This window comes from Pseudophryne corroboree, chromosome 6, assembly GCF_028390025.1.
Source record: "Pseudophryne corroboree isolate aPseCor3 chromosome 6, aPseCor3.hap2, whole genome shotgun sequence".
Classification (NCBI taxonomy): domain Eukaryota; kingdom Metazoa; phylum Chordata; class Amphibia; order Anura; family Myobatrachidae; genus Pseudophryne; species Pseudophryne corroboree.
Window position 1 is genome coordinate 727,658,707 of NC_086449.1, and position 26,098 is coordinate 727,684,804.

The 26,098-nt window shown below is 47.1% G+C and overlaps 1 protein-coding gene across 1 annotated transcript in view; it reads left to right on the forward strand.

The window, feature by feature from the left end:
• POLR3B (RNA polymerase III subunit B) overlaps positions 1-26,098 on the forward strand; it is a 345,554-nt gene that overhangs the window by 260,217 nt on the left and 59,239 nt on the right. Inside the window, exon 20 of the mRNA XM_063928431.1 lies at positions 3,136-3,345. Within this exon, the coding sequence (XP_063784501.1) occupies positions 3,136-3,345 (210 nt within the window). The remainder of the gene's footprint in view (positions 1-3,135; positions 3,346-26,098) is intronic.

Below are 26,098 nucleotides of genomic sequence, written 5' to 3' on the forward strand. Positions count from 1 at the left end.
TACGGCAGTATCACTGGACATATACGGCAATATCACTGGACATATACGGCAGTATCACTGGACATATACGGCAGTATCACTGGACTTATACGCCAGTACCACTGGACTTGTACGCCAGTACCACTGGACTTGTACGCCAGTACCACTGGACTTGTACGCCAGTACCACTGGACTTGTACGCCAGTACCACTGGACTTGTACGCCAGTACCACTGGACTTGTACGCCAGTACCACTGGACTTGTACGCCAGTACCACTGGACTTGTACGCCAGTACCACTGGAATTATACAGCAGGATCACTGGACTTATACGCCAGGATCACTGGAATTATACAGCAGTACCGCTGGACATATACAACAGTATCAATGGACATATACAGCAGCACAGGAACACCACCACTGGACTGATGCAGGACAATACAGCACCACTGCAGTGGACTGGACTTATACAGCAGCACTGGACATATGGCAGCAGAGGACACCACCACTGTGACTGGACAGATGCAGCACAAGACACTACCATTGAGGATGGAGATTTGTCCTCTCTCTACACTCTCCAATGCCGGAGTGAAAATGGCGGTGAAGTGCGGCTCCTTATATGAAATCCAAACCCCGCGAGAATCCGACAGCGGGATGATGACGTTTTGCCTCGTTCTGGTTTCCGAGTCAGGCGGGAAAACCTGAGCCTGACTCCGATCCGGGCTCGTGACGTGAAGTCCGGGGTGGTTCGGTTCTCTGAGAACTGATCCCGCTCATCTCTAAATATATAATGACAAAAGTTATTGATCTTACCCAATATTAAGAGTGTAAAGTACTAGTGGTATTGCACTTAATGATTAATTAGTTTCAAGGACTGCTTGTTCTAACTTTGTTATAGCTAGAGCTTCCTACCGTTTCCACAAATGGCTGCTACATGATATGTAAGGTTCTATCCAGAAATAGTAATGGGCTTTCTGGCTTTAGTTTATGTAAATGGTTCCCAAATTATTTGAATCACTGCTCCCTGGAGTATCATAATTTTTTTCACAGCATCCCTAGGCAAAATGTTTCTTATTGTGAAACTTAGAAAGAAATATTAAATTAAGTAAATTGTGTTTATATGTCATCCTTAGGTCCAGTTGTGTGGTGAGGGGTAAGATTTGCTTCTGTTTGTCCACATATTTTATGATTAGCAGCCACCAGCACTGGTTTTGCCTATTACTTTTGACCATAAATTATTTGAATTGGTCCTGGACCACCAATCCAAGGCACCCTTGCAGGTGCCCAGTCTCACCTCAAGGTGTCTAGGCACACGGGTGTGTTGTTATGGGGAGTCTGTTTAAGCTGTGGGGGTTGGGTTAGGGTTAGGCTGCGGCCTGGGGGGTATTTGGTTTAGGCACACCCAGGGAGGGTAAGTGTTAGGTTTAGGCTGTGGGGAGGGGTGGTTAGGTTTAGGCACCCCCAGGGGGAGGGTTAGGATGTGGGTGTGGGAGGGTTATGTTTAGGCTGCTAGACGGGAGGGTTAGGGGGCCAGTGGGGGAAAATAAGTATACTTGCCTTCCCCTGTTGGGATTCTGATCATCTGGATGCTGCGGTTGGTATTCTGACTGCCGGCATCCCAACCCCGACCTGTTCTGTCAATTGCATCAGTATTCTTCACATATAATCAGTATGTTCTGGCTCCGATGTTATACTGATGAACTCCTCTTTTTATTCGATATGGTAGAGGGGATTAAGAGGCAGATTTAACAAACTTTGTTTAAATTTGTCTACTGGTCAAACGATAATATGATGAATGCATGGGGAAAAACATTTGTGACTAATGACCGCTAGAGACAGAGGGGGGCAGATTTTATGTGCAGAGTAATTTAGATTTGGGTGGGATATGTACCAGCTCAAATCTAAAGTGCAGTGTTAAAATAATGCTGTCCAGCATTTGTGAGCTACGTGCAAAAGCAGAGATAATGTAACCTGCATGCAAACATAAATGTATTTCCACCCCTTGCATTGCAACATGGTTTGTTCCAGGTGCAACGTTTCTCCTCTTTTACTGCTTGCTCGAAACTCTGAATCAGACCCAGAGTGTTGGTCATATATGATGATGTCAGCATATGGTTTCAACTTCATGATCTGTTGAAAAGTTGGTAGTATCTGGCTTTACACAATGTTCTTTTGTTTTGGGGTAGATCTGGCTGATAGGCTCTTCCTACTCTGTCTGTCCTATAGTCTTTCTTTCAGTGAGGAAATAAAATATAGAGGTAGAACAAGCAATGGCAAAATGTTTAAGATTTCAATAAGACGTGTTAAGGGCCCCATACACTACAACGATATGTCTGAGGCTGAAGTCGGAGGCGATTTCCCTTGAACTCTCCCGGGAGTTTCCCAGGAGTGGTTCCATACGATTCCATATGATTTGGTACATTTTGCATGCAATATATCGTATGCGTCCCAGCCATGCCTGCGGGAACCGACATATCACGAGTGCAGCACTATCGATCTAGGGTAGCCGATCCGACCCTCACGGGAACGTGGTTTGGATCAGAAACACATCCAAAATGCCCGATATCACCCGATATATCAGCCCGAATGCCCGAAATTGGATGAAATCGGGCATTATCTTTCTAGTGTATGGGGCCTTTTAGTTATCTTCTTAATGTATTTCTACACTTCTTTCATTTAAATATACGACTGTAATGTAGACAGTTGTACAGTTGCCTTATTGTTTTGAAGTCTGCCCATGTTTTATAGTAATAAAAACATTTTTTTACAAAATACTTTGGTTAAATCTACGTTTCAGAACTAAATGGAAAAAGATTACACATTTTAGATATTGCCTTAATATGCATAGATTAAATATCATACTCTACCATTTGGTCATTCATAGTAGGGGAGATTAATCAATGCTTGGAAAGAGATAGTTCCAACCAATCAACTGTCACTTTACATGCAGTGTTTGAATAATGACCATTAGAAGTTGGTTAGTACTTTATCTCTGTTCCCTTTATCTCTCTCCAAGCTTTGATACATCTCCTGCATAGTTGTGCAGTGGAAGGGTCCTATTGATACCCATTATGGGTTCACTTGGAGGCTATTAGATGAATAAGTGTTCCTACTTCTATATGTAACCTGTCCTTCTTTCCTGTTCTCCTTTGTTCAGGAACAATTGGATACAATCAGAGGAATAGAATTGACACCTTAATGTACTTGCTGGCATATCCACAAAGGCCGATGGTAAAGACCAAGACCATCGAGCTCATTGAGTTTGAGAAACTTCCCGCTGGACAGAATGCTACCGTGGCTGTGATGAGTTATAGCGGCTACGACATTGAAGATGCCCTTGTATTGAATAAATCATCATTAGACAGAGGTGAGTAAGGGTTGTACTCATGACATTTTTACTCCTAATTTAGGACCAAAGTTTATGTTATGTTACTACCAATTCAACAGTGTTGGCTACATTGTCATTTAATAATCGTTTTATACAGAGGCCTTTATTATATAGTAATTCTGTATTACACACTATTCCAGAATGGGATAAATCAGAGACAGAAATAGTTATAAGGGGGGACAAGATGGGGAAAAGTGAAGCATCATCGAAGCCTTGTAGCTAACAACCAGAAAGTAAAATGGTGTCCAGTAGACAAAATGGCAGCCAGTGCAGTGAGAGTGCCATAAAGCTATAAGAGTAATACCCTTTTCCACTGGTAAGAAAATACTGATTATTGCACTTGAAACCGGGATCTCTGTCAGTGGAAACGGCTCAACTTGGGACCAGTGACCCGGGAATCCGAACTATTTACTACATAGGAAGAGCCTGCGCTAAGAGATGATCTCATCTCATCTCGATCTGTATGGTCTATCGATCCACCATACGGAACACAGTGTGAGATACCATTACTATATATTGCATAACGGAATTGGCCCTGTTACCTGAATTGGAGAGTCTGGTTGTGCCATAGCCTTCTATCCAACTGTACTGCAAGTGGTCTGTCGCTTTCCAGAAGATCTTGTGTGGACAGATCTGGTCTCCAGTGCTGTCAGCTGCCTTCTGCCTCAGGTAACTGTACCTCCTATGTTTGTTATGGTGGGGAGGTATGTTAGGAGTTATCTGATAATCCAGCTTTTCCTGAGTACAGTATTTCGGATGTGCTTCTCTCAGGTAATATTTTGCACTATATTCCTCGGTTACTGTGTAAATTAGTAATCACATTAATACTGAATGGATTGTGATTCCTTTCATTCATGTCTTACCATTCAGATAGAAGTGTCGCCATTTACTGTTGGCAAAACACATTCCATCCTTACCTTTATTTTGACAGGGGCTAATTGGGATGGAATTTGAGGGGGAAATGGTCATTAGTGAGAAATAAATGAGCCTCTCTCTAGCGAGGATGACTTGGATCAGTTTTTCTTCTATGTACAGCACACAGGCCTGTGTCTCTTTATTCCTCTGTCAGACAAGATGGCCAGCGTCAGTTGCTAGGCGCCTGTAAAATTATTCCCAGACATTTATCTTTGACATTAATGTCTGCTCTTGCGGCTGTGTCAATACAAGGGGAACCAAATAGGAGAGCTTTTATTTCTCTGTCTGTAAAATAGAATCTAAAGGAAAATTAAAACTTGTTTCATTGTGATGAATCCGCAGCCCTTGTTCAATGGCTTGTTTCCTAAGCTCTGTGTCCAGCTGCATTTCGGAGAAGTGTCTCTGCTATGGCGGGGTAGGGTTTTTTTTTGTCATTCATGCATCAAAAGTAATATTAGACTTGTATTGCAAACTGGGGGTGCCCATTACTGAGCACGTCATTAGGCAGAGGAGTGTTGAGACTGAAATAGTCTTTTATAGTAGTCTCTGGACCCGTGACTTGGTGTTGTGAACAATAGCGCTAAGGCGTCTGTACATTTAGTGATGTTAATTGGAGGTGCCATTCTTTTGTTGAGGAGTGCTGGAGCTTGGTGTTGTGTGTGTCGTCTCTGTGTACCCAACAGGCACATGCAGCCCGTTATGTAAATGTAATCCAAGCCTACCGTTCTAACCCATACAGTGCTGTGTATGGCGGAACTGGTGAGGCGGCGTTTAATGCATAGATCTGTGTCATCATGAAAGTTGCGGTTTATTTTCCCATAACTTTGTGCAATGTATTTTGAATGTGCCATGATTTCGTTGTGACTTTGGAGTGAATTGTATAGTATCACTATCAAGCTGTCTGCTGCAGAATACAATTTAGTTATTGGGTGTCACTGGCCTAGGCTGAGGGTGTTGTGAACTCGGGGATTCTTCCGATGGTTGGGAAAAGGAACCACAACTGAGTTGGAGAAGGGAGGGCCTGATATAGGATCTCCTCATACAGGACGCTGACAGTGGAGTTTGATGAAATAAGAAAGAGCTTTATTGCGAAAGAAAACAACTTAAAGTCACATGCCAACGGAATAAATGAAAGGAAAGTCCAGACCCACTGGAGGGTTAAGTGAGCAGTAATGGTGATGCTGGTAATTGAAGAAACTGTGGGTGATGTTGAAAGTCACTGATAACCTGTGGACCTTATGAATGATGATAATTAGCACGGATGGTTGAAGAACTTGTAAATGGTGACAGAGACGCTGATGATGTGAGTAACTGAAGTGCAGGGATTTCAGACGCTTTGAATTTGTAGAACTTGAGAATGGAGACTGAGACGCTGTGGTTGTGAAGGATTGGAGTGCAGGGGTTTTAGACGCTGTGGACCTGTAGAACTTGTGAACGGAGACTGAGACGCTGATGATGTGAGGATTTGAAATGAAGGGGTTTGTGACGCTGTGGATCTGTAGAACTTGTGAACGGAAACTGAGACGCTGATGAAGTGAGGAACTGAAGTGCAGGGGTTTCTGACGCTGTGGATCTGTAGAACTTGAGAACGGAGACTGAGACGCTGATGAAGTGAGGAATTGAAGTGCAGGGGTTTGAGACGTTGTTGGACTATGGAACTTGTGAACGGAGACTTGTGACGCTGATTCCTAGGAGCACGGATGACTGGAACGCAGGAAGGTTACCGGCCGCTGAATACACCAAAGCTGGAGCAGTGAACTGGCAGCTGGGAATGCCGGAGGCACTGGGGTACGACTGCAGGAATCCTTGCCGGAAACAGGAGCACTGGCATCTACGTCAGGGAAAGACGATACTCAGGCACTGAAGCTCTGTCTGGCGTCTGACTTTGAATCTCCCGCCAGCGCTGGATTGGCAGAGCAATCTGATGACGTCACCTGCCCCCCGTCCACGTGATGCCGGGTGTCATGGCGGCGCCCATGCCCCGGAGAACCGCCGGTAGCCGCTCCAACCAGACGCCGGAGCCCGTGGCCCACCGAAGGCAGAGGCCGCAACACCGACCAGCAGACCCACTGGGGTAAGCGCGGCGAACGCCGCCTCTGGTGTGTGACAGTACCCCCTCCTCCAGGAGTGGCCCCTGGACACTTTCCTGGTTTTGTTGGATGTCTGGAATGGAACGTCCGCACCAGTCGAGGAGCCGAAACTTCAGTAGCTTTGACCCAGCTCCTTTCCTCTGGGCCAAAACCTTTCCATTCCACCAAATACTGTAGATTCTTGTGAAGATAGCGGGAATCAAGAATAGCTTTGATCTCGAAGTCCGTACCCTCCTCAGCCTCTGCAGAGGTTGGCCTTGGGGACTTGGAATGAAACCGTTTCAAAACAAGAGGCCGAAGAAGAGAGACATGGAAGGCATTCGGTATCCGGAGATGGGAAGGCAACCCCAATTTGCAGACAACCGGATTCAAGACTTGTAACACGGGATAAGGACCGATGAACCTTGGAGCGAACTTCATAGTGGGCACCTTTAAACGAAGATTGCGGGTAGAGATGAGCCATGCCCTGTCACCAACCTTGTATTGAGGAGCTGCCCGTCGCTTCCTATCCGCAAAGAACTTATAGCGACCGGAAACTCTCTTGAGATTGGCATGAACTCGACTCCAGATTTGGCTGAAATGCTGGAGAGTAGAGGCTGCAGCAGGAACTTCTTCTGGTGGACAAATGGGTAATTCCGGAACTCGGGGATGAAATCCGTAATTAATAAAAAATGGAGACTCACCAGATGAAGAGTGATACAGATGGTTATGGGCGAACTCGGCCCAAGGCAACAACTCCACCCAGTTATCTTGTGAAGGAGAGAAGTAAACACGGAGAAAAGTCTCTAAATCTTGATTGACGCGTTCAGTTTGCCCATTGGTCTGCGGATGATAAGCAGATGAAAACTTGAGTTTTATTTGTAAAGCCGAGCAGAGGGCTCTCCAGAATCTTGCCGTAAACTGTACCCCTCGATCGGAGACTATTTCTAGAGGTAACCCGTGCAGGCGGAAGTGCTCCCGAATAAATAACAAAGCCAACTTAGAAGCTGATGATAATCCGGTCAACGGAACAAAATGTGCCATCTTAGAGAATCGGTCGATAATCACCCAGACGGTGTTATGACCCTTAGAGAGAGGTAGTTCAGTAACAAAGTCCATAGAGATATGGGTCCAAGGCCTTTTAGGAATGGACAATGGGTGCAACAATCCCGCAGGCGGCAGACGTAGAGTTTTGTGCTGAACACATTGAGGACACGAGTTGACATACTCTTGGACGTCCTTCTTCATAGTGTCCCACCAGTAAGATATTCGCAGAAATTCCCACATCTTTTGAACTCCCGGATGGCCAGACAACTTGGAAATGTGAGCCCACTGCAACAGTCTTGGTCGAAATTTAGCTGGCACAGACATTCTTCCAGGAGGAGGACCCAACTCAGTGGGAGCCGCAGAGATAGAGACGGGACTGAGGATCAATGCTTTTTCGACTGTATTCTCCTCATCCGAAGCCATTACGGAACGGGATAGGGCATCCGCCTTGGTGTTAAGAGTTCCAGCCCGGTACTTAATGATAAACGAAAATCTAGCAAAGAAGAGGGCCCATCTTGCTTGACGGGGATTCAAGCACTGGGCCGTCTTGAGATACAGTAAGTTCTTGTGATCCGTAAAAATTGTAATTAAGTGTTTAGCACCCTCCAGAAGATATCTCCATTCTTCTAAGGCAGATTTAATTGCCAGCAGCTCTTTGTCTCCAATGGTGTAATTTAATTCAGCAGGAGAGAACTTGCGAGAATGGAAACCACACGGATGCAACTTCCCGTCTGGGGCGTATTGCGAAAGTACGGCACCTATGCCTACCGTAAAAGCATCAACCTCCAGGAAGAATGGTTTTAGGAAATCTGGCTGCTGAAGTACCGGGGTGGACATAAAGGCTGCCTTCAACTGTGCGAAAGCTGCTACTGCTTCAGAGGACCAAAGGCTTGGGTCAGCCCCTTTCTTGGTTAGGGCAGTAATAGGCGCCACAATAGTAGAGAAACCCCTTATAAATTTCCGGTAGTAATTTGCGAATCCTAGAAATCGTTGCACTGCTTACAGAGAAAGAGGTTGAGTCCAGTCCCGAATGGCAGAAAGTTTCTCCGGATCCATACGCAACTCTGTTCCAGAAATAATGTAGCCCAAAAATGGAATAGATGGGACCTCAAAGGTGCACTTGGAAATTTTGCCATAAAGATGGTTCTCTCGCAACCGAAGGAGTACTTCCTTAACTTGTAATCTGTGCTCAGAGAGATTCTTCGAAAATATCAGGATGTCGTCCAAATATACCACCACATTCAGGTACAACATGTCCCGGAAAACTTCATTAATGAATCCCTGGAAGACGGCGGGGCGTTGCTGAGGCCAAACGGCATTACTCATACTCATAATGCCCGTCCCTAGTATTGAAGGCCGTCTTCCATTCGTCCCCTTGTCGGATTCGTATTAGGTTATATGCTCCCCTTAAGTCGAGCTTAGTAAAGACTCGAGCTCCACGAACTCTATCAAAAAGCTCTGTGATGAGCGGCAGAGGATACTTGTTCATAATGGTGACTTCATTTAGACCACGATAATCGATACATGGCCTCAGGCCTCCATCTTTTTTCTTCACAAAGAAGAAGCCTGCTCCCGCTGGGGAAGTGGAGGGACGAATGAATCCCTTCTGCAGATTAGACTTAATATATTCTGTCATGGCTTGAGTCTCAGGAACTGACAAAGGATAGGTACGACCTCGAGGTGGCACTTTCCCCGGTATAAGCTCAATAGGACAATCCCAGGGTCTATGCGGAGGTAATTTATCGGCCGCCTGTTCCGAGAAGACATCTGTAAACTCTCGATAAGCCTCTGGAATAGACTCCACGTCCGACTTAGCCGATGCACGAAGTGGGAAGACAGGAGTAAGACAATTCGAGTGACAGAAAGGACTCCAAGAAATTATCTGTGTCGACCTCCAGTTGACATGAGGGTTGTGAAGCTTGAGTCAGGGAAGACCAAGGACGAGATCTTGAGACATCTCCTGAATCACAAGGAACTCCAGTTGTTCTTGGTGCAAAGCTCCCACTTGCAGCTTAATTGGCATAGTCTGACTTGTAATCAAAGCATTAGGGATTTGGACACCATTAATAGCAGTTATCGTAATAGGTTGTTCAACCGACTGTAACATCAAGCCCAAACTCTGGGCGCAGGAAAGGGAAATAAAATTCCCCGCAGCTCCTGAGTCCAACAGAGCCTTAACGGTTTTGACTTCTGATTCAGAAAACAAAGACACTGAAAGTAAACAATCCACTGCCGGAGAAGATTGAGAAACCACCCCTAGCTTGACTTCTCCGGAACAGGCTAGGACTGCCCATTTCCCGGGCGAGACTTGCAAGACTTGAGGAAATGATCCGCGGCTCCACAGTAGAGGCAAAGTCTACCCTCACGCCGAGGCTGACGCTCTTCTGGGGATAGCCGAGACCGATTAATCTGCATGGGTTCGTCTGGACTGGAATTAACTGTCTGCTTGGAAGGAAGAGATCGGAGCCTCGACCGGTCAGACCGACTACGTTCACCAGCTCGTTCCTGCATACGAAGATCCACCTTTACACAGAGTGAGATCAACTGCTCCAAGGAATCTGGCAAATCTCTAGTAATCAGTTTGTCTTTTAAACAATCCGAGAGCCCGTTCCAAAAAGCAGCCCGAAGGGCATCATTATTCCAGCTCAGTTCAGAAGCTATAGTTTGAAAGTGAATTACATACTGTCCCACAGTACGAGAGCCTTGTCGAACTCGGAGCAAGTCAGCTGAGGCAGCAGTCGTCCTGCCAGGCTCATCAAAGATCCTTCGGAACGAGGCCAAGAAGTTGGTATAACTGGAAACTAACGGATCAGAACGCTCCCATAACGGTGACACCCACTCCAACGCTGAACCTTCAAGTAATGAGATAATGTATGCCACTTTAGACCGATCAGTAGGGAAGTTGTGTGAGAGGAGTTCGAAATGTACCTCACACTGATTGAGGAATCCACGGCAATTCTTTGGATTCCCGTTATAACGAGGAGGAGTGGGAAGCTGAAGGCGTGACCTGGTTCCGGACAAGGAGGAAACATTGCCAGAGACAACTACTGGAGCGGATACTGGAATTGGAGCTGGAACCACTGAAGCCAGTGAAGTCTGAATTTGATCCAGCCGACCAGATAACTCCTGGAGATAATGCATCACCTGATTCTGTGCTGCCTCCTGACTCTGCACTCGGGAAACTAGGTCCTGCATGGCGCTTGCCTCTGGGTTCCGATTCCCCGGGTCCATGTGGCCTGAGTATACTGTCACTGGCCTAGGCTGAGGGTATTATGAACTCGGGGATTCTTCCGATGGTTGGGAAGAGGAACCACAACTGAGTTGGAGAAGGGAGGGCCTGATATAGGATCTCCTTATACAGGACGCTGACAGTGGAGTTCGATTAAATAAGAAAGAGCTTTATTGCGAAAGAAAACAACTTAAAGTCAAATGCCAACGGAATAAATGAAAGGAAAGTACAGACCCACTGGAGGGTTAAGTGAGCAGTAATGGGGATGCTGGTAATTGAAGAAACTGTGGGTGATGTTGAAAGTCACTGATAACCTGTGGACCTTATGAATGATGATAATTAGCACGGATGGTTGAAGAACTTGTAAATGGTGACAGAGACGCTGATGATGTGAGTAACTGAAGTGCAGGGGTTTCAGACGCTTTGAATTTGTAGAACTTGAGAATGGAGACTGAGACGCTGTGGTTGTGAAGGATTGGAGTGCAGGGGTTTCTGGCGCTGTGGATCTGTAGAACTTGAGAACGGAGACTGAGACGCTGATGAAGTGAGGAATTGAAGTGCAGGGGTTTGAGACGCTGTTGGACTATGGAACTTGTGAACGGAGACTTGTGACGCTGATTCCTAGGAGCACGGATGACTGGAACGCAGGAAGGTTACCGGCCGCTGAATACACCAAAGCTGGAGCAGTTGGGAATGCCGGAGGCACTGGGGTACGACTGCAGGAATCCTTGCCGGAAACAGGAGCACTGGCATCTACGTCAGGGAAAGACGATACTCAGGCACTGAAGCTCTGTCTGGCATCTGACTTTGAATCTCCCGCCAGCGCTGGATTGGCAGAGCAGTCTGATGACGTCACCTGCCCCCCGTCCACGTGATGCCGGGTGTCATGGCGGCGCCCATGCCCCGGAGAACCACCGGTAGTTGCGCCAACCAGACGCCGGAGCCCGTGGCCCACCAAAGGCAGAGGCCGCAACACCGACCAGCAGACACGCAGGGGTAAGTGCGGCGAACGCCGCCTCTGGTGTGTGACAATTGGGCATGTCAGTTTAAGCAAACGTGTCTCTTCTAGCAGCCAAAATTCTGCAGTTCTTGTAATAAACCGAAGGATGACAAGTTCAACTGTAAAGGGGGGTACACACGGAGAGATCTGTGTTTAAAATCTAAGCAATCTGACTAGATTGCTTAGATTTTAAGCACGGATCTGTCGTGTGTACGACCCCCAGCAATAGCGATGCGCAGCCCCGCACATCGCTATCGCCGGTGCTAGATTGAGCCGCTGTGTGAAGTGAGCGTCCCCCTGTCGTCGTCGTCCCCCCCCCCCCCCCTCCCTCGCTCAGCACAGCGCGCTGTGCTGAGCGGTCTGTGTTAAGATCGCTCAGCACACATCTCTCCCATCAGTACTGCCCTTAAGTCCATATTTACTTTACATGGGGTGGTCTAAAGGGGTCAAGCGCTTTAAGATAAAGGGATCTGTTCTATTAGGAGTAATGCAGTGTGCACACTTACAGTTGACCCAAATTCAAGTATATTCATATGCAAGCTAAAATGCATTATTTACTGCTGCAATTGGCACAATATAGGGGCAATGAAGGAGTCAGCACATTGTGGGTTTTGCCTACATATCACCTTAACTGAATTGACCCCATATGGGTATATTCAATTTGTGTCGGATCCTCTCTGACGAAGAGGATCAGACACTTCACTATTCAATTTGTGGGCATTTCAGACAGGTTTTTGCCCGTTTTCGACAATGCCGATCCGACTTTTTTTTTTTTTTTAAAGTTAGATTGGCATTGTCAAAAACGGGCCAAAAACCTGGGGAAACGCCCGCAAATTTGTCAAAAAACGTGGATCCGCGGCTAATCTGCCGATCCGCGTGTTTTCCAGCAAGTCGGAAAAACGGCACTGGAATTGAATAGGTCGAATCCAGATTCGACCTAAAAAAGTTGTAAAGTGTCGTTTTCCCTACTTGTCGGAAATTCAGAAACTAATTGAATTGACCCCATAGTCTACCTTAGAATTTTTTTTACATTGGGGGAGAAGGAAAACAGATATATTATGCAAATATCAAGAACAAATGTTTTGTGTAAAGCCAATTAGTGGGATATGTACAGTATCAAAGCTTGGAGAAAGAAATAAAGTACCAACCATTCAGCTTCTAAGTACTATGTTACAGGCTGTGTTTGAAAAATGACAGAAGCTTGTTGGTTGGCACTTTATCTCTCTCCAAGAGTTGATACGGTACATAACCCCTTAATAATATACTAGTACAGGTGTAGGTCCAGCTATGAAAATGAAAAGTGTGAGGCCAAGAGAGACCTTAGAATCAACATGTACATTCTTTGTCTGGAATCCATAACCTCTAACTCTGTAGTGGCCAACAGGTGGCCCTGGTACCGCGTGCATTCATTAGCAGCCCCCAACTTACTGTGTTATGTGTCATCAGGTCTTTTATCCCCAACCCTTATTCTGTGAGCTTAAGCCCCAGTCCCTAGCTCTTACAGAATATGAGCAGGGGTGAATCTTGGTGGGACATACAACAGAGACTAATAGCGATATGTATAAAACCTTCTAAAAACAATACATCATCCATAGTAACCAATCCGTTTCTAGCTATCATTTATCAAGTACATTCTATAAAATGATTGGTAGAATCTGCTTGGTTGCTATGGGCAACTTTTCCACTTGTCCTCTTTTAGTAGAGCTGATACATTTCCCTGCCTAAACCTGAACTTGATCTTTGCCCAGTACTTTTGCATCACATGACCTCCTCCGCACAGTGGGCCTGATTCAGAGATGGACGAAAATTCAATGGCACTTGTAAGCAGCTTTCAATTACCGTCCGATTTGAAGGAGGAACATGCAGGAGATGCCCCAGCAGAAGAGACGCCTCCTGCATGTACTGAAATCAAAAACAAGAGAATACCTTTGCGCACCAGGGGTTAAAGAAAGAGTGCCAGAAGAAATAGGTCAGACTGATTAATTCTAAATTTATTTTTATGATAAAACATATTAAAACATGTTGTAAAATCATGAAATTTCAACCAGAGAGTTAGCACAATTTATCTTAGCATAACCTGATAAATACAACGGTGTAATGATTATGGCAATCTACTGCCTTTCACAAATAATCATACATTCATTTTAGTGTATCAATGCTTATTATTAATGTAATTCAATAATCGCCCCAAAGGCGTAGAAAAAAGTCCCGAGACCTGCTCATCCCACGTAGATGACACTTAATGTCCTTTAGAAGAACAGTCTCTAAATAGTGTGGACTTTCTTATATGGATATATAGCCGTGATACCCTTCCACTGCGGCCGTTATTAACATGTAGGTAACTCCCAGCACTCTCCTGTAGTACCCACTACGAATGTGTGAGCTAGTGCTTGTTAGGTGATGGTACCTGTGGATTGTGGCGTTTAGAATCCTACGTTCCCTCTTCTCCCGGGTCCGTACCTCGTTGTACCTCGTGGACCTCCGGTGGGGCCGGTCAGCCGATTCCCAGAGCTCCGATACAGCTTGTATCGTCTGGCCCGCAAGCGTGGAACGCAGGCCAGTCGCTTCCGATTTCGCGGCTTCCGGCTACCGGGGATACGTCTCGTCAGCAAGTCAGCGGCAGTTTAGGTTGGGCTATGGCTCCTGAGATTAGCATGCAGCGATCCAACGCGTTTCTCCCATGTAGGGCTTCGTCAGGGATCCCTGACGAAGCCCTACATGGGAGAAATGCGTTGGATCGCTGCATGCTAATCTCAGGAGCCATAGCCCAACCTAAACTGCCTCTGACTTGCTGACGAGACGTATCCCCGGTAGCCGGAAGCCGCGAAACCGGAAGCGACTGGCCTGCGTTCCACGCTTGCGGGCCAGACGATACAAGCTGTATCGGAGCTCTGGGAATCGGCTGACCGGCCCCACCGGAGGTCCACGAGGTACAACGAGGTACGGACCCGGGAGAAGAGGGAACGTAGGATTCTAAACGCCACAATCCACAGGTACCATCACCTAACAAGCACTAGCTCACACATTCGTAGTGGGTACTACAGGAGAGTGCTGGGAGTTACCTACATGTTAATAACGGCCGCAGTGGAAGGGTATCACGGCTATATATCCATATAAGAAAGTCCACACTATTTAGAGACTGTTCTTCTAAAGGACATTAAGTGTCATCTACGTGGGATGAGCAGGTCTCGGGACTTTTTTCTACGCCTTTGGGGCGATTATTGAATTACATTAATAATAAGCATTGATACACTAAAATGAATGTATGATTATTTGTGAAAGGCAGTAGATTGCCATAATCATTACACCGTTGTATTTATCAGGTTATGCTAAAATAAATTGTGCTAACTCTCTGGTTGAAATTTCATGATTTTACAACATGTTTTAATATGTTTTAACATAAAAATAAATTTAGAATTAATCAGTCTGACCTATTTCTTCTGGCACTCTTTCTTTAACCCCTGGTGCGCAAAGGTATTCTCTTGTTTTTTATTTCAGTTCATGCTAGTAAGGGTACTAGTTTATCTGTCGGCTGCACCATTTTGGCTAACCATTACATCTAGCCACTACGGTCCTTCTCATATCCAATTATAACCCTTATACTCTTCTCTGTCCTTCACACTATTCTTTTCCCCATCTTTTTTCAAACTAACGTTTTCCTAAACTAAAAGGGGTTTGCGCAGATAGTATTTGTCTCTATAAATTTGCCTCCTGCATGTAGCTGCGATCCCAACACTGCGCCCGATGTCACGAACTGGCATCCAACATTGCGACCATTGGTCACGATGTTCTTGCAGTTGGCCAGCTGTGTAAGCCTCAGTTTATGCAGCTGACCAATGGAAGGATGCATCTGCGAGGTCAGGAAGTCTACGTGGTGACACACAGACCCTTGGCTCTCCCCTTCCAGAAATGGTGGCAGCGCGCCCTTGTTTCCAGGAAAGCAGGCCTCCCCAACCCCTGCCCACCCTCTCTTTGCTGCTGCCTGTCTGTCCGGCAGTGGCACAGGAGAACTATGGGCGTCAACGCAAGGATCGTTCTTTGTATGCGCAGAACGAAGCTTGTGCAGCTGCAGATTCAGGATAATCGGAAATCTGCACGCTACATCAGTCCTGCATCCATATCTAAATAGGGCCCAGTGCACAGAGGTCATGCAGAGCAGGAGCACATCAGGGAACAGGAAGACTTTTCCTCCATCCTCCACGGGAAAGAGCAGTGTGATTGGTACTTGCTTCATTAAGCACCGTGTGCTGCAAAATCGCTGTTTATATTTCTCTAGCATCCATAAGGGATATTGGGGAGACTTAGGGGGTCATTCCGAGTTGATCGCTCGCTAGCAGTTTTTAGCATCCATGCAAACGCTAAGACTCCGCCCTCTGGGAGTGTATCTTAGCTTAGCAGAAGTGCGAACGATTGCATCGCTGAACAGGCTACAAAAAATATTGTGCAGTTTCTTCAGACCTACTCAGCGCTTGCGATCACTTCACACCATTCAGTTCCGGATTTGACGTCACAAACACACCCTGCGTTCGCCCAGCCACGCCTGCGTTTTTTTGAACACTCCCTGAAAACGGTCAGTTGACACCCAGAAACGCCCACTTCATGTCAATCACTCTGCGGCGGCCATTGCGACTGAAATGCTTCGCTAGTCCTTGTGTGAAAATACATCAGCGCAGAAGTGCCGGTTTTTTACTTAATCGCAGCGCAGCAAACATTTTTAGCTAGCAATCAACTCAGAAAGACCCCTTAGTACAATGGGGTATAGACGGGGTCCAAAGGAGCCAGTGCACTTTAAATTTCTTCAGCTGGGTGTGCTGGCTCCTCCCCTCTATGCCCCCTCCCACAGGCAGTTTAGAAAAAAGAGCCCTCAGGAGAGGATGCACACTCTGGAGCTTCAGAGAGTTTTCTTCAGTTTCTTTTAAACTTTTATTATTTTCGATATGCTGTTTGGGCAACAGCATACCTGCACCATGGGAGTTAGGAGGGGGGCAGTCACCGTTCTTGCGAGGCGTCAGAGCCGCTTTCCCGCTGCAGGACCACCGTTCTGAGAGGTTGTTGCACCACGGGGCACTGCGCCTTTGCGGTCACAATCGCAGCACGCCGCACAACCCTAACAGTAGCCTGAAGGTGATGATAGTGGTGAGTACAAACCAGGTGCGGCTGACATGCAGGGGAGGCATATAGGACCCTCCCGGAGGGGGTCCCGCTATAGCCCCCTGGGTACACTGGCTAGCGGTGGCTTAAACTAGCACTTGTGTGATGTTTTTAAGCTGTTTGGGAGACATTGCCAGTATAAAAAACACTGTAGCTCCGGCACCATTACAGGATGCAGAGCTTCCTCAGAGCGGGACCAGTGGCATTTTGGCGCCTTCCTCTGCTTACAGCTACAGCAGCAGGCACACACAGCTCCTCCAGACAGGCAGAACATCGCTGAAAACTGATACAGGGGTGTAGCAAAGGGGGAGAGTCGCTATTGTACACAATCTGTGTCCTTAAACAGGACAGAATACCATTGTTATACTGTGATATATCAGCTTACAGCCTCACTGGGGCTGTTTTGCTTGGGGTGTGATGGTCTCCTTCCCTCTCACATACAGTAAGGGCAGGCTTGCTATCATATTACTTGTCTGTGTGTATGTAAGTTTTGTTACACTGATCATGGTAAAACACCCATTACGCAGTGTCTGTGACACCAGATTCTCTCCTGCTACGTCTGGTTCATTATCCTGTGAACAATGTAGTCAGTCCTCTCAGCTCAGTGATGGGACTGGGGGGGAGAGTCCAGAGCCTTCCTGGCTAGGTGCCATTAAAAATATGATGTCTAATATGTCATCTCGCTCACTGCAAATGCTCAAAAGACACAACAATTGCAGCAAGCTGTTGCAGAGCTGTCTGCAAGGGCTGACGAGCCCCCCCCCCCACCTCCCCCTCCCTAGGTCAGGTCCACAAAAATGTAGGTTACCTGCATTGCTATCTGATTCAGATGAGGAAATACTGGAGGAGGGGGAGGAATTGGAACCTATTACTGGGGATTCCCCTTCTCCACAGGGTATTGAACACCTAATTTTGGCTATAAGGGATGTGTTAAAACTCCCTCTAGAGGACGCTGCGTCACAGCAGTCATTTTTCTTCACACAGAACAAGCCCAGTGTCACTTTCCCTGATTCTGCAGAGTTAGATGGCTTGTTTAAGTTAGCCTGAAAAAATCCAGACAAAAAATACCAAGTGTCAAAACATTTTTTGCACGCTTTCCCATTTGCTCCTGAAGGCAGAACCCCCGGCTGTGAACGTATCAGTCTCGTGCCTTTCCAAATATGCGGTACTGCCGGCCCTGGGCCCCTTCACTATGAAGGACCCTGGGGATAGGAAGATAGTGACTACACTAAAGTCTATCTACACAGCAGCGGGTCTGTCTCAAAGGCCGGTCATAGCAGGTTGCTGGATGACTCATGCCATTCATTCCGGGGCTACTTAGATTCAGAAGGGCCTCTTGGGGGATATGCCCCTGGTCACTACAGTGACTCTCCTGAAGCACATTCAGGACACTGCATGTGTCCTGTGTGACTCTATCAAGGAGACGGGCAATGTTAATGCTAGGACCACTGCTATGGCAGTGTCGGCGCGCAGGGCCTTGTGGTTGCGTCAGTGGATAGCAGACGCAGAATCTAAGCGTAGTGTGGAGTCTCTCCCCTTTTCGGGGGAATGGCTCTTTGGGGTAGAATTGGATACGTGGATTTCTAAAGTTACTGTGGGGAAATCCACGTTTCTCCCCTCTGGAGCCCCACTGGCTAGGCGTTCCTACCCGGGGCCGTCTACCAAGTCCTTTCGGTTTGACAGATGTAGATCTAGGACCAGAGGTGCCTCCAACGCGGCTAGAGGCACCAGAGGTAAGACAAGAAAACCAGCGATGCCAGTTCTCAGGAGAGCATCGGTACAGCCTCCACTAAGGCCTCAGCATGACGGTGCCCACCCACCCCGAGGGGATCTCGAGGTGGGAGTTCGGCTGCGTCACTTCAGCCGCATCTGGGAAAGTTCCTGCCAGGATACCTGGGTCAGGGACCTCATTTCCCAGGGCTACAAGCTGGAGTTCGATAGTGCTCCTTCCCAACGATTTTAAAATCAAGCTTACCAGCTTTGGAGGATATGCGTGTTACACTGCAACAGGCCATCCTAAAATTGGTCCAATACCAAGTCATTGTTCCAGTGCCGCTGCAACAACAGGGAAAGGGTTACTACTCCAACCTGTTCGTGGTTCCGAAACCGGACGGTTCGGTAAGGCCCATTTTAAATCTAAAATCATTTTACCCTTACCTAAAGGTTTTCAAGTTCAAGATGGAATCCTTGCGAGCAGTGATTGCGGGCTTGGAAGAAAAGGAGTTCATGGTCTCTCTGGATATAAAAGACGCCTACCTCCATATCCCGATTTGGCCACCTCTTCAGGCCTACCTGAGGTTTGCCCTGCTGAATGATCACTACCAGTTCCAGGCACTACCCTTTGGCCTGTCCACGGCTCCAAGAGTGTTCACGAAGGTGATGGCTGAAATGATGATCCAACTCTGGATCCAGGGGGTCAATGATGTCCCCTACCTGGATGGATGACCTTTTGATAAAAGCAAGATCCAGGGAGCTTTTATTGCTCCATATAGACCGCACTATCCAGCTTCTGTCACACCATGGGTGGATCCTCAATTTACAGAAGACTCACCTGGAACCGACTCAGAGTCTCATGTTCCTGGGAATGTTACTGGATACTGTGGCCCAAAAAGTATTTCTCCCAGAGGACAAGGCGAGAACACTTCAGAAGATGGTCCGCATGGTTCTCCGGCCTACTCAGGTATCCATCCATCTGTGTATATGGTTGTTGGGGAAAATGGTTGCCTCATACGAGGCGATCCAGTATGGAAGGTTCCATGCCAGGACTTTCCAGTTGGATCTCCTGAGCAAGTGGTCCGGATCACATATTCAGATGCACCGGATAATTCGACTGTCACCTCAGACCAGAATTTCTCTCCTGTGGTGGCTGCAGTCTTCCAACCTACTGGAAGGCCACATTTTTGGGATTCAGGATTGGATCCTCCTCACAACGGATGCGGGTCTGCGAGGATGGGGAGCTGTCACCCAGGGGGCTCAGTTCCAGGGTAGGTTGTCAGCCCACGAAGCCCTCCTTCCAATCAACATTCTGGAACTTCGGGCAATCTACAATGCCCTGCTTCAGGCCTCTCCTCTGCGCAGTGATCAAGTGATCCAGGTACAGTCGGACAACACCACTGCAGTGGCGTACATTAATCGACAAGGAGGGACAAAAAGCAGGGCCTGCATGCGAGAGGTGTTAAAAATACTCCTCTGGACGGAAAGACATGCAAGAGCAATGTCTGCAATCTTCATTCCGGGAGTGGACAACTGGGAAGCGGACTTCCTGAGTCGTCACAATCTCCACCCGGGAGAGTGGGGGCTTCACCACCAGGTGTTTTAGCAGATCATCGACCGGTGGGTCTGCCCACAGATAGACATGATGGCTTCTCGCCTCAACAAGAAACTTCGTTGGTACTGCTCACGAACCAGGGATCCTTAGGCGAGGGTAGTAGATGCTCTGACATCGCCGTGGCCTTACCAGCTGGGATACCTATTTTCTCCGATCCCATTGCTCCCAAGGGTGCTCAAGCTAATCAGGAATCAGAGTCCAGGCAATTCTGATTGCCCCGGATTGGCCTTGCAGGACTTGGTACGCAGATCTTTTGGGCATGTCCGTCGAAGACCCTTGGCTTCTACCATTGAGAAGAGATTTTCTTCAACAAGGACCGTCCGTCTACCCGGATTTATGGTGGCTTCGTTTGACCTCATGGAAGTTGAGCGGAACGTCCTAGCTCACAAGGGCCTTTCCAAAATGGTTATTGCTACCATGGTTCGGGCCAGGAAACCTGTGATGTCAAAACACTATCATATCTGGAGGAGATATGTCTCTTGGTGCGAGGAACGCACGTATCCGCCTGCGGAGTTCCACTTGGGACGTTTCCTCCATATTCTGCAGGCTGGTGTGGATAAGGGCTTACGTCTGGGTTCCGTTAAGGTCCAGATTTCTGCCCTCTCAATTTTCTTCCAGAAGAAATTTGCAGTCTTGCCAGAAGTTCAGACCTTCTTGCAAGGGGGGTGCTTCACATTCAACCTCCTTTTGTGCCGCCCCCGTTACCCTGGGATTTGAATATTGTGTTAGAATTCCTACAGTCCTCCTGGTTTGAACCTGTGATGACTGTAGAAGACAAGTACCTCACGTGGAAGACCGTGATGTTATTGGCCCTTCTGCTAGGCCTGTCTCAGAATTAGGGGCCTTATCATGTAAAAGCCCTAACTTGGTCTTTTATGAGAATCAACTTATTGTGGTTCGGCCAAGTTCTGACACTTCTGCTCCTCTGGAGGCATTGGATGCTGTGCGAGCCCTGAAGATCTATGTCAAGCGAACGACTTGGATCAGAATGATGGATTCCTTGTTTGTGCTCTATGATGCGCAGAAAAAGGGTTGCCCTGCTTCAAAGCAGTCTATTGCTCGTTGGTTTAGACTTACTATCCAACAGGCCTATGTGTCGGCAGCCTTACCTGTTCCTAAGTCTCCGAAGGCCCACTCTACAAGATTAGTGGGCTCTTCCTGGGCGGCTGCCCATAGAGTCTCGGCCTTGCAACTATGCCGAGCTGCTACCTGGTCGGGGAAGAACACTTTTGTAAAGTTCTACAAGTTTCATACCCTGGTCAAAGAAGATACTCAGTTTGGGCAGGCAGTGCTGCAAAAGTTTCTGCACATTCCCGCCCGTTCTGGAAGCTTTGGGACATCCCCATCGTGCTAAGTCTCCCCAATATCCCTTATGGATGCTAGAGAAAATAGGATTTTAATTACCTACAGGTAAATCCTTTTCTCGTAGTCCATAAGGCAGGCATTCCCAACCATGGTCCTCAAGGCACACTAACAGTGCATGTTTTAGTGATATCTAGGCTTCAGCAGAGGTGACTTAATTAGTAGCTCAGTTATTTTGATTTAACCATCTGTGCTGCAGCCTGGATATCACTAAAACCTGCACTGTTGGTGTGCCTTGAGGACCGTGGTTGGGAATGCCTGCCATAAGGGATATTGGGTGCCCGCCTCAGTGCGTTGACTTTTCTGCAGGTTCTCTTTATATGGTTACCTGTTCAGCTGTTGCTGGTTGTTGTATGTTAGTGGTGTGCTGGTGTGTAAATCTCACCACTCATTGTTATGTTCCTTCTCTCAAGTATGTCCTCTCTCTTTCGAGCACTGTTTTACCTTTAACTGCCGGTGGGACGGGGCATAGAGGGGAGGAGCCAGCACACCCAGTTGAAGAAATTTAAAGTGCACCGGATCCTTTGGACCCCGTTTGTACCCCATCGTACTAAGGCCCTCATTCCGAGTTGTGCACTCGCTAGCTGCTTTTAGCAGCAGTGCAAACGCTAAGCCGCCACCCTCTGGGAGTGTATCTTAGGTTAGCAGAAGTGCGAACAAAAGGATCGCAGCGCTGCTACAAAAAAAATTGTGCAGTTTCAGAGTAGCTGCAGACCTACTCCCACCTTGCAATCACTTCAGACTATTTAGTTCCTGTTTTGAGGTCACAAACACGCCCTGCGTTCTGCCAGCCACTTCCTGTCAATCACACAACGATCAGCACTGCGACTTAAAAGCGTCGCTAGACCTCGTGTAAAACTGCATCGACGTTTGTGAAAGTGCGTGCGCAGTGCGCACCATACGCATGCGCAGAAGTGCCTATTTCCAGCCTGATCGCTGTGCTGCGAACAACGGCAGCTAGCGATCAACTCGGAATGACCACCTAAATTTCCCCAATATCCCTTATGGACTACGAGAAAAGGATTTACTTGTAAGTAATTAAAATCCTATTTTGTTCCTTTTACACAGGTGTAGAGATTTTCTGCGTGTACAACAAATGCAATCAGTTTTTGCATGGACAGCTCACATGTTCCAGTTATTTACCTGACTGGTGGAGCTGTTGGAAAATCCTTACCTTATAAATGCCTGCTGATAGATTATTACACTTCAGTGTCTCCCTCTATAGTTGAATGTATTGTTTTAACCCATCACTCTTAATAACAGTAATGTGCGCCGCCTCTCAATATTAAAGTGCCTTGAAGTGTGTCTGGTTGCCCATCATTGCTCTAACATGGCTCCTGCGGCCTAGTACATATGCTTTCTAGGTGCTGCTGCAGTTACCTGTGCAGATTTTCGTTTTTGTTTTTTTCTCTAAATTAACACGGGTATCTATAGTAGTAAATGGGAAGTTCAGGTACTGGGTATGAAGGGGGCATGTTGGAAGGTCTAAAAATACGTAGGGTACTTGTGGAGTTAAGGGGGGTACACATGTAGAGATTTCTCTTAGAGATGTGTGTTGCGTGATCTAGCACAGATCACTCAGCACACATCTCTGGATGCTCCGCACACAGCGCGATGTGTGCTGAGCGAGGAGGGTGAGGGGGGGGGGAACGCTCTCTTCACCCAGCGGGGAAGTGAGCGATCTGACTAGCTCTGGCATGCATGTTGCCAAATCTAAAGCCAGCGATAGCGATGCGCGGGGCCACGTAACACTGTCACTGGCACCCCTACACACGGAGCGATGTGTGCTTAGTTTCTAAGCAATCTAGTCAGATTGCTTAGAAATTAAGTAAAAATCGCTTGTGTGTACCCGCCTTTAGTATCAAACTAGCTTATTGGCCAGTGAGAATCAGGTACTGCTCTTCACTCTCCCGTCCTGTGTCTCTCCGCTATACTTACCTGTCCTCTCCTGGGGATCTGTTCCACTCCATTGTTAGGGAGGCAGCGCATGGCCCACTCTCCTTGGTCATGATGGAGAAGGAACAGACGACCCTCAATTATCAAATAGATATACACAAAACTGTTGTACATGAACAAGACAATTCTTCATTTAAAAAAAAAAAAAACAGTCCGGTTATGTGAGTGTCCAAGTTCCCAAGATATTCTAAAGGTAAGCAGCAGAACCCAAATCCAAGGGGGGGGGGGGGGGGGGGGGGCTAAAGATGGTTGCACAAGCTGTTTGTTTGACTTTTTTTGTTAACAAAAAGAATAGACATGAAGCCTTCAGCGAAAAAAGAAGAACCCATATTTTTCTCAAAAATAACTTGAAAATGACAAAAGGAATTGGTTTACAGCATTGTTTGTTCCATATTTTCCACAGACTTTACATTAGATTTTTTATTCAACAGAATATTTTAGATGATTAAACAAATGAAAATGAGCTACCCACAATTCTTCATTTTTTTAATATATTTCTATGTTTTTACAAACTACTATTTGCTGTGCAATTTTTTTGTTGTTGAATAATATGAGTCTTATTTTCATATTTAACAGTCTGTCCCGTTTGCAAGTGTCACTATGCACTTTTGTTATGTTCATGTTCTGCTCTTTGATTTCTTTTTGTATATTTTGTTTTGCATAACTCAATTAAAACTACTTAACTAAAAAAAAAACAAATGACAATGGCTTGGGGGGAAAAATTATGGGAGTCTTAATATTTTGTTGCTCAACCTTTAGAGGCCATGACTGCAATCATGAGATTTCTGTAGCGGTCAGCAGGTACAGTCATTTTCTTCCTGAGCAAGCAGCTCCATCAGTCTCAGGGTGATGGGTGCCTTCTCCAGACTGCATGTTTCAGCTCTTTCCATAGATATTTAATAGGATTCAGATCTGGGCTCATAGAAGCCTCTTCAGAACAGTCCAATGTTTTGTTCTTATCCATTCTTGGGTGCTGGTAGCTGTGTGTTTTGGGTCATTATCCTGTGACTGAGACAGTTCTTTCTGACACTGGGCAGTAAGTTTTGCTCCAAAATGCCTTGACACTGTAGTCTTTGATTGTGCTCTGCACAGACTGAAGGCACCCCGTGCCAGACACAGCAAAGCATCCCCAAAACATAACTGGGCCTCTATGTTTCACGGTAGGTCTAGGATTATTTTTTCTGAGAGCTTCATTTTTGTTACATAGGGGTATATGCAATTAGCGGCGAATCGCGGCAAATTATCGTCCGTTTTTCAATTCGACACAATTCGACAGTCTAATTTCGGCAAGTGGGTGTCGAAATTGACCATATGCAATAAAAAACGGATTCGACAGTCCCGCTGCCGAAAAACGGCCGATTTGACGGATTTGTTCAGTTTTTTTAAAAATGGGAAAAAACTCGGAAAAAAATGGCGTGGGGTCCCCCCTCCAAAGCATAACCAGCCTCGGGCTCTTCGAGCTGGTCCTGGTTCTAAAAATCCGGGGGAAAAACGGACAGGGGATCCCCCGTATTTTTAAAACCAGCACCGGGCTCTGCGCCTGGTGCTGGTGCAAAAAATACGGGGGACAAAAAGAGTAGAGGTCCCCCGTATTTTTTACACCAGCATCGGGCTCCACTAGCTGGACAGATAATGCCACAGCCGGGGGTCACTTTTATACAACGCCATGCGGCCGTGGCATTAAATATCCAACTAGTCACCCCTGGCCGGGGTACCCTGGGGAAGTGGGGACCCCTTCAATCAAGGGGTCCCCCCCCAGCCACCCAAGGGCCAGGGGTGAAGCCCGAGGCTGTCCCCCCCCATCCAAGGGCTGCGGATGGGAGGCTGATAGCCTTGAGAAATGTCAAGAATATTGTTTTTTCCTGTAGTACTACAAGTCCCAGCAAGCCTCCCCCGCAAGCTGGCACTTGGAGAACCACAAGTACCAGCATGCGGGTGAAAAACGGGCCCGCTGGTACCTGTAGTACTACTGGAAAAAAAATACCCAAATAAAAACAGGAGACGCACACCTTGAAAGTAAAACGTTATTTCATACATGCCGACACACACTTACCTATGTTGACCCGCCGACTGCTACGTCTCCTGATCCGACGATCCGGGGTACCTGTGAATCAAATTATACTCCCCTCAATCCAGTGTCCAGATATAAATCCACGTACTTGGCAAAAAAACAAACCGCATTTACCCGGACCACGCACTGAAAGGGGTCCCATGTTTACACATGGGACCCCTTTCCCCGAATGCCGGGACCCCACGTGACTGCTGTCACCGAGGTCCCTTCAGCCAATCAGGAAGCGCTACTTCGTTGCACTCACCTGATTGGCTGTATGCGCGTGTGACCTCAGACAGCGCATCGCAAAGCCTCTCCATTACTTTCAATGGTGGGAACTTTGCGGGTAGCGGTGGGGTTACCACCGCGGGTGACCTCACCGCTGACGCAAAGTTCCCGCCATTGCGTATAATGGAGAGGCTTTGCGAGGCGCTGTCTGACAGCTCAGACGTCCAGCCAATCAGCAGAGTGCCAGGACGTTGCGCTCGCTGATTGGCTGAAGGGACCTCGGTGACAGCAGTCACGTGGTGTCCCGGCATTCGGGGAAAGGGGTCCCATGTGAAAACATGGGACCCCTTTCAGTGCGTGGTCCGGGTAAATGCGGTTTGTTTTTTTGCCAAGTACG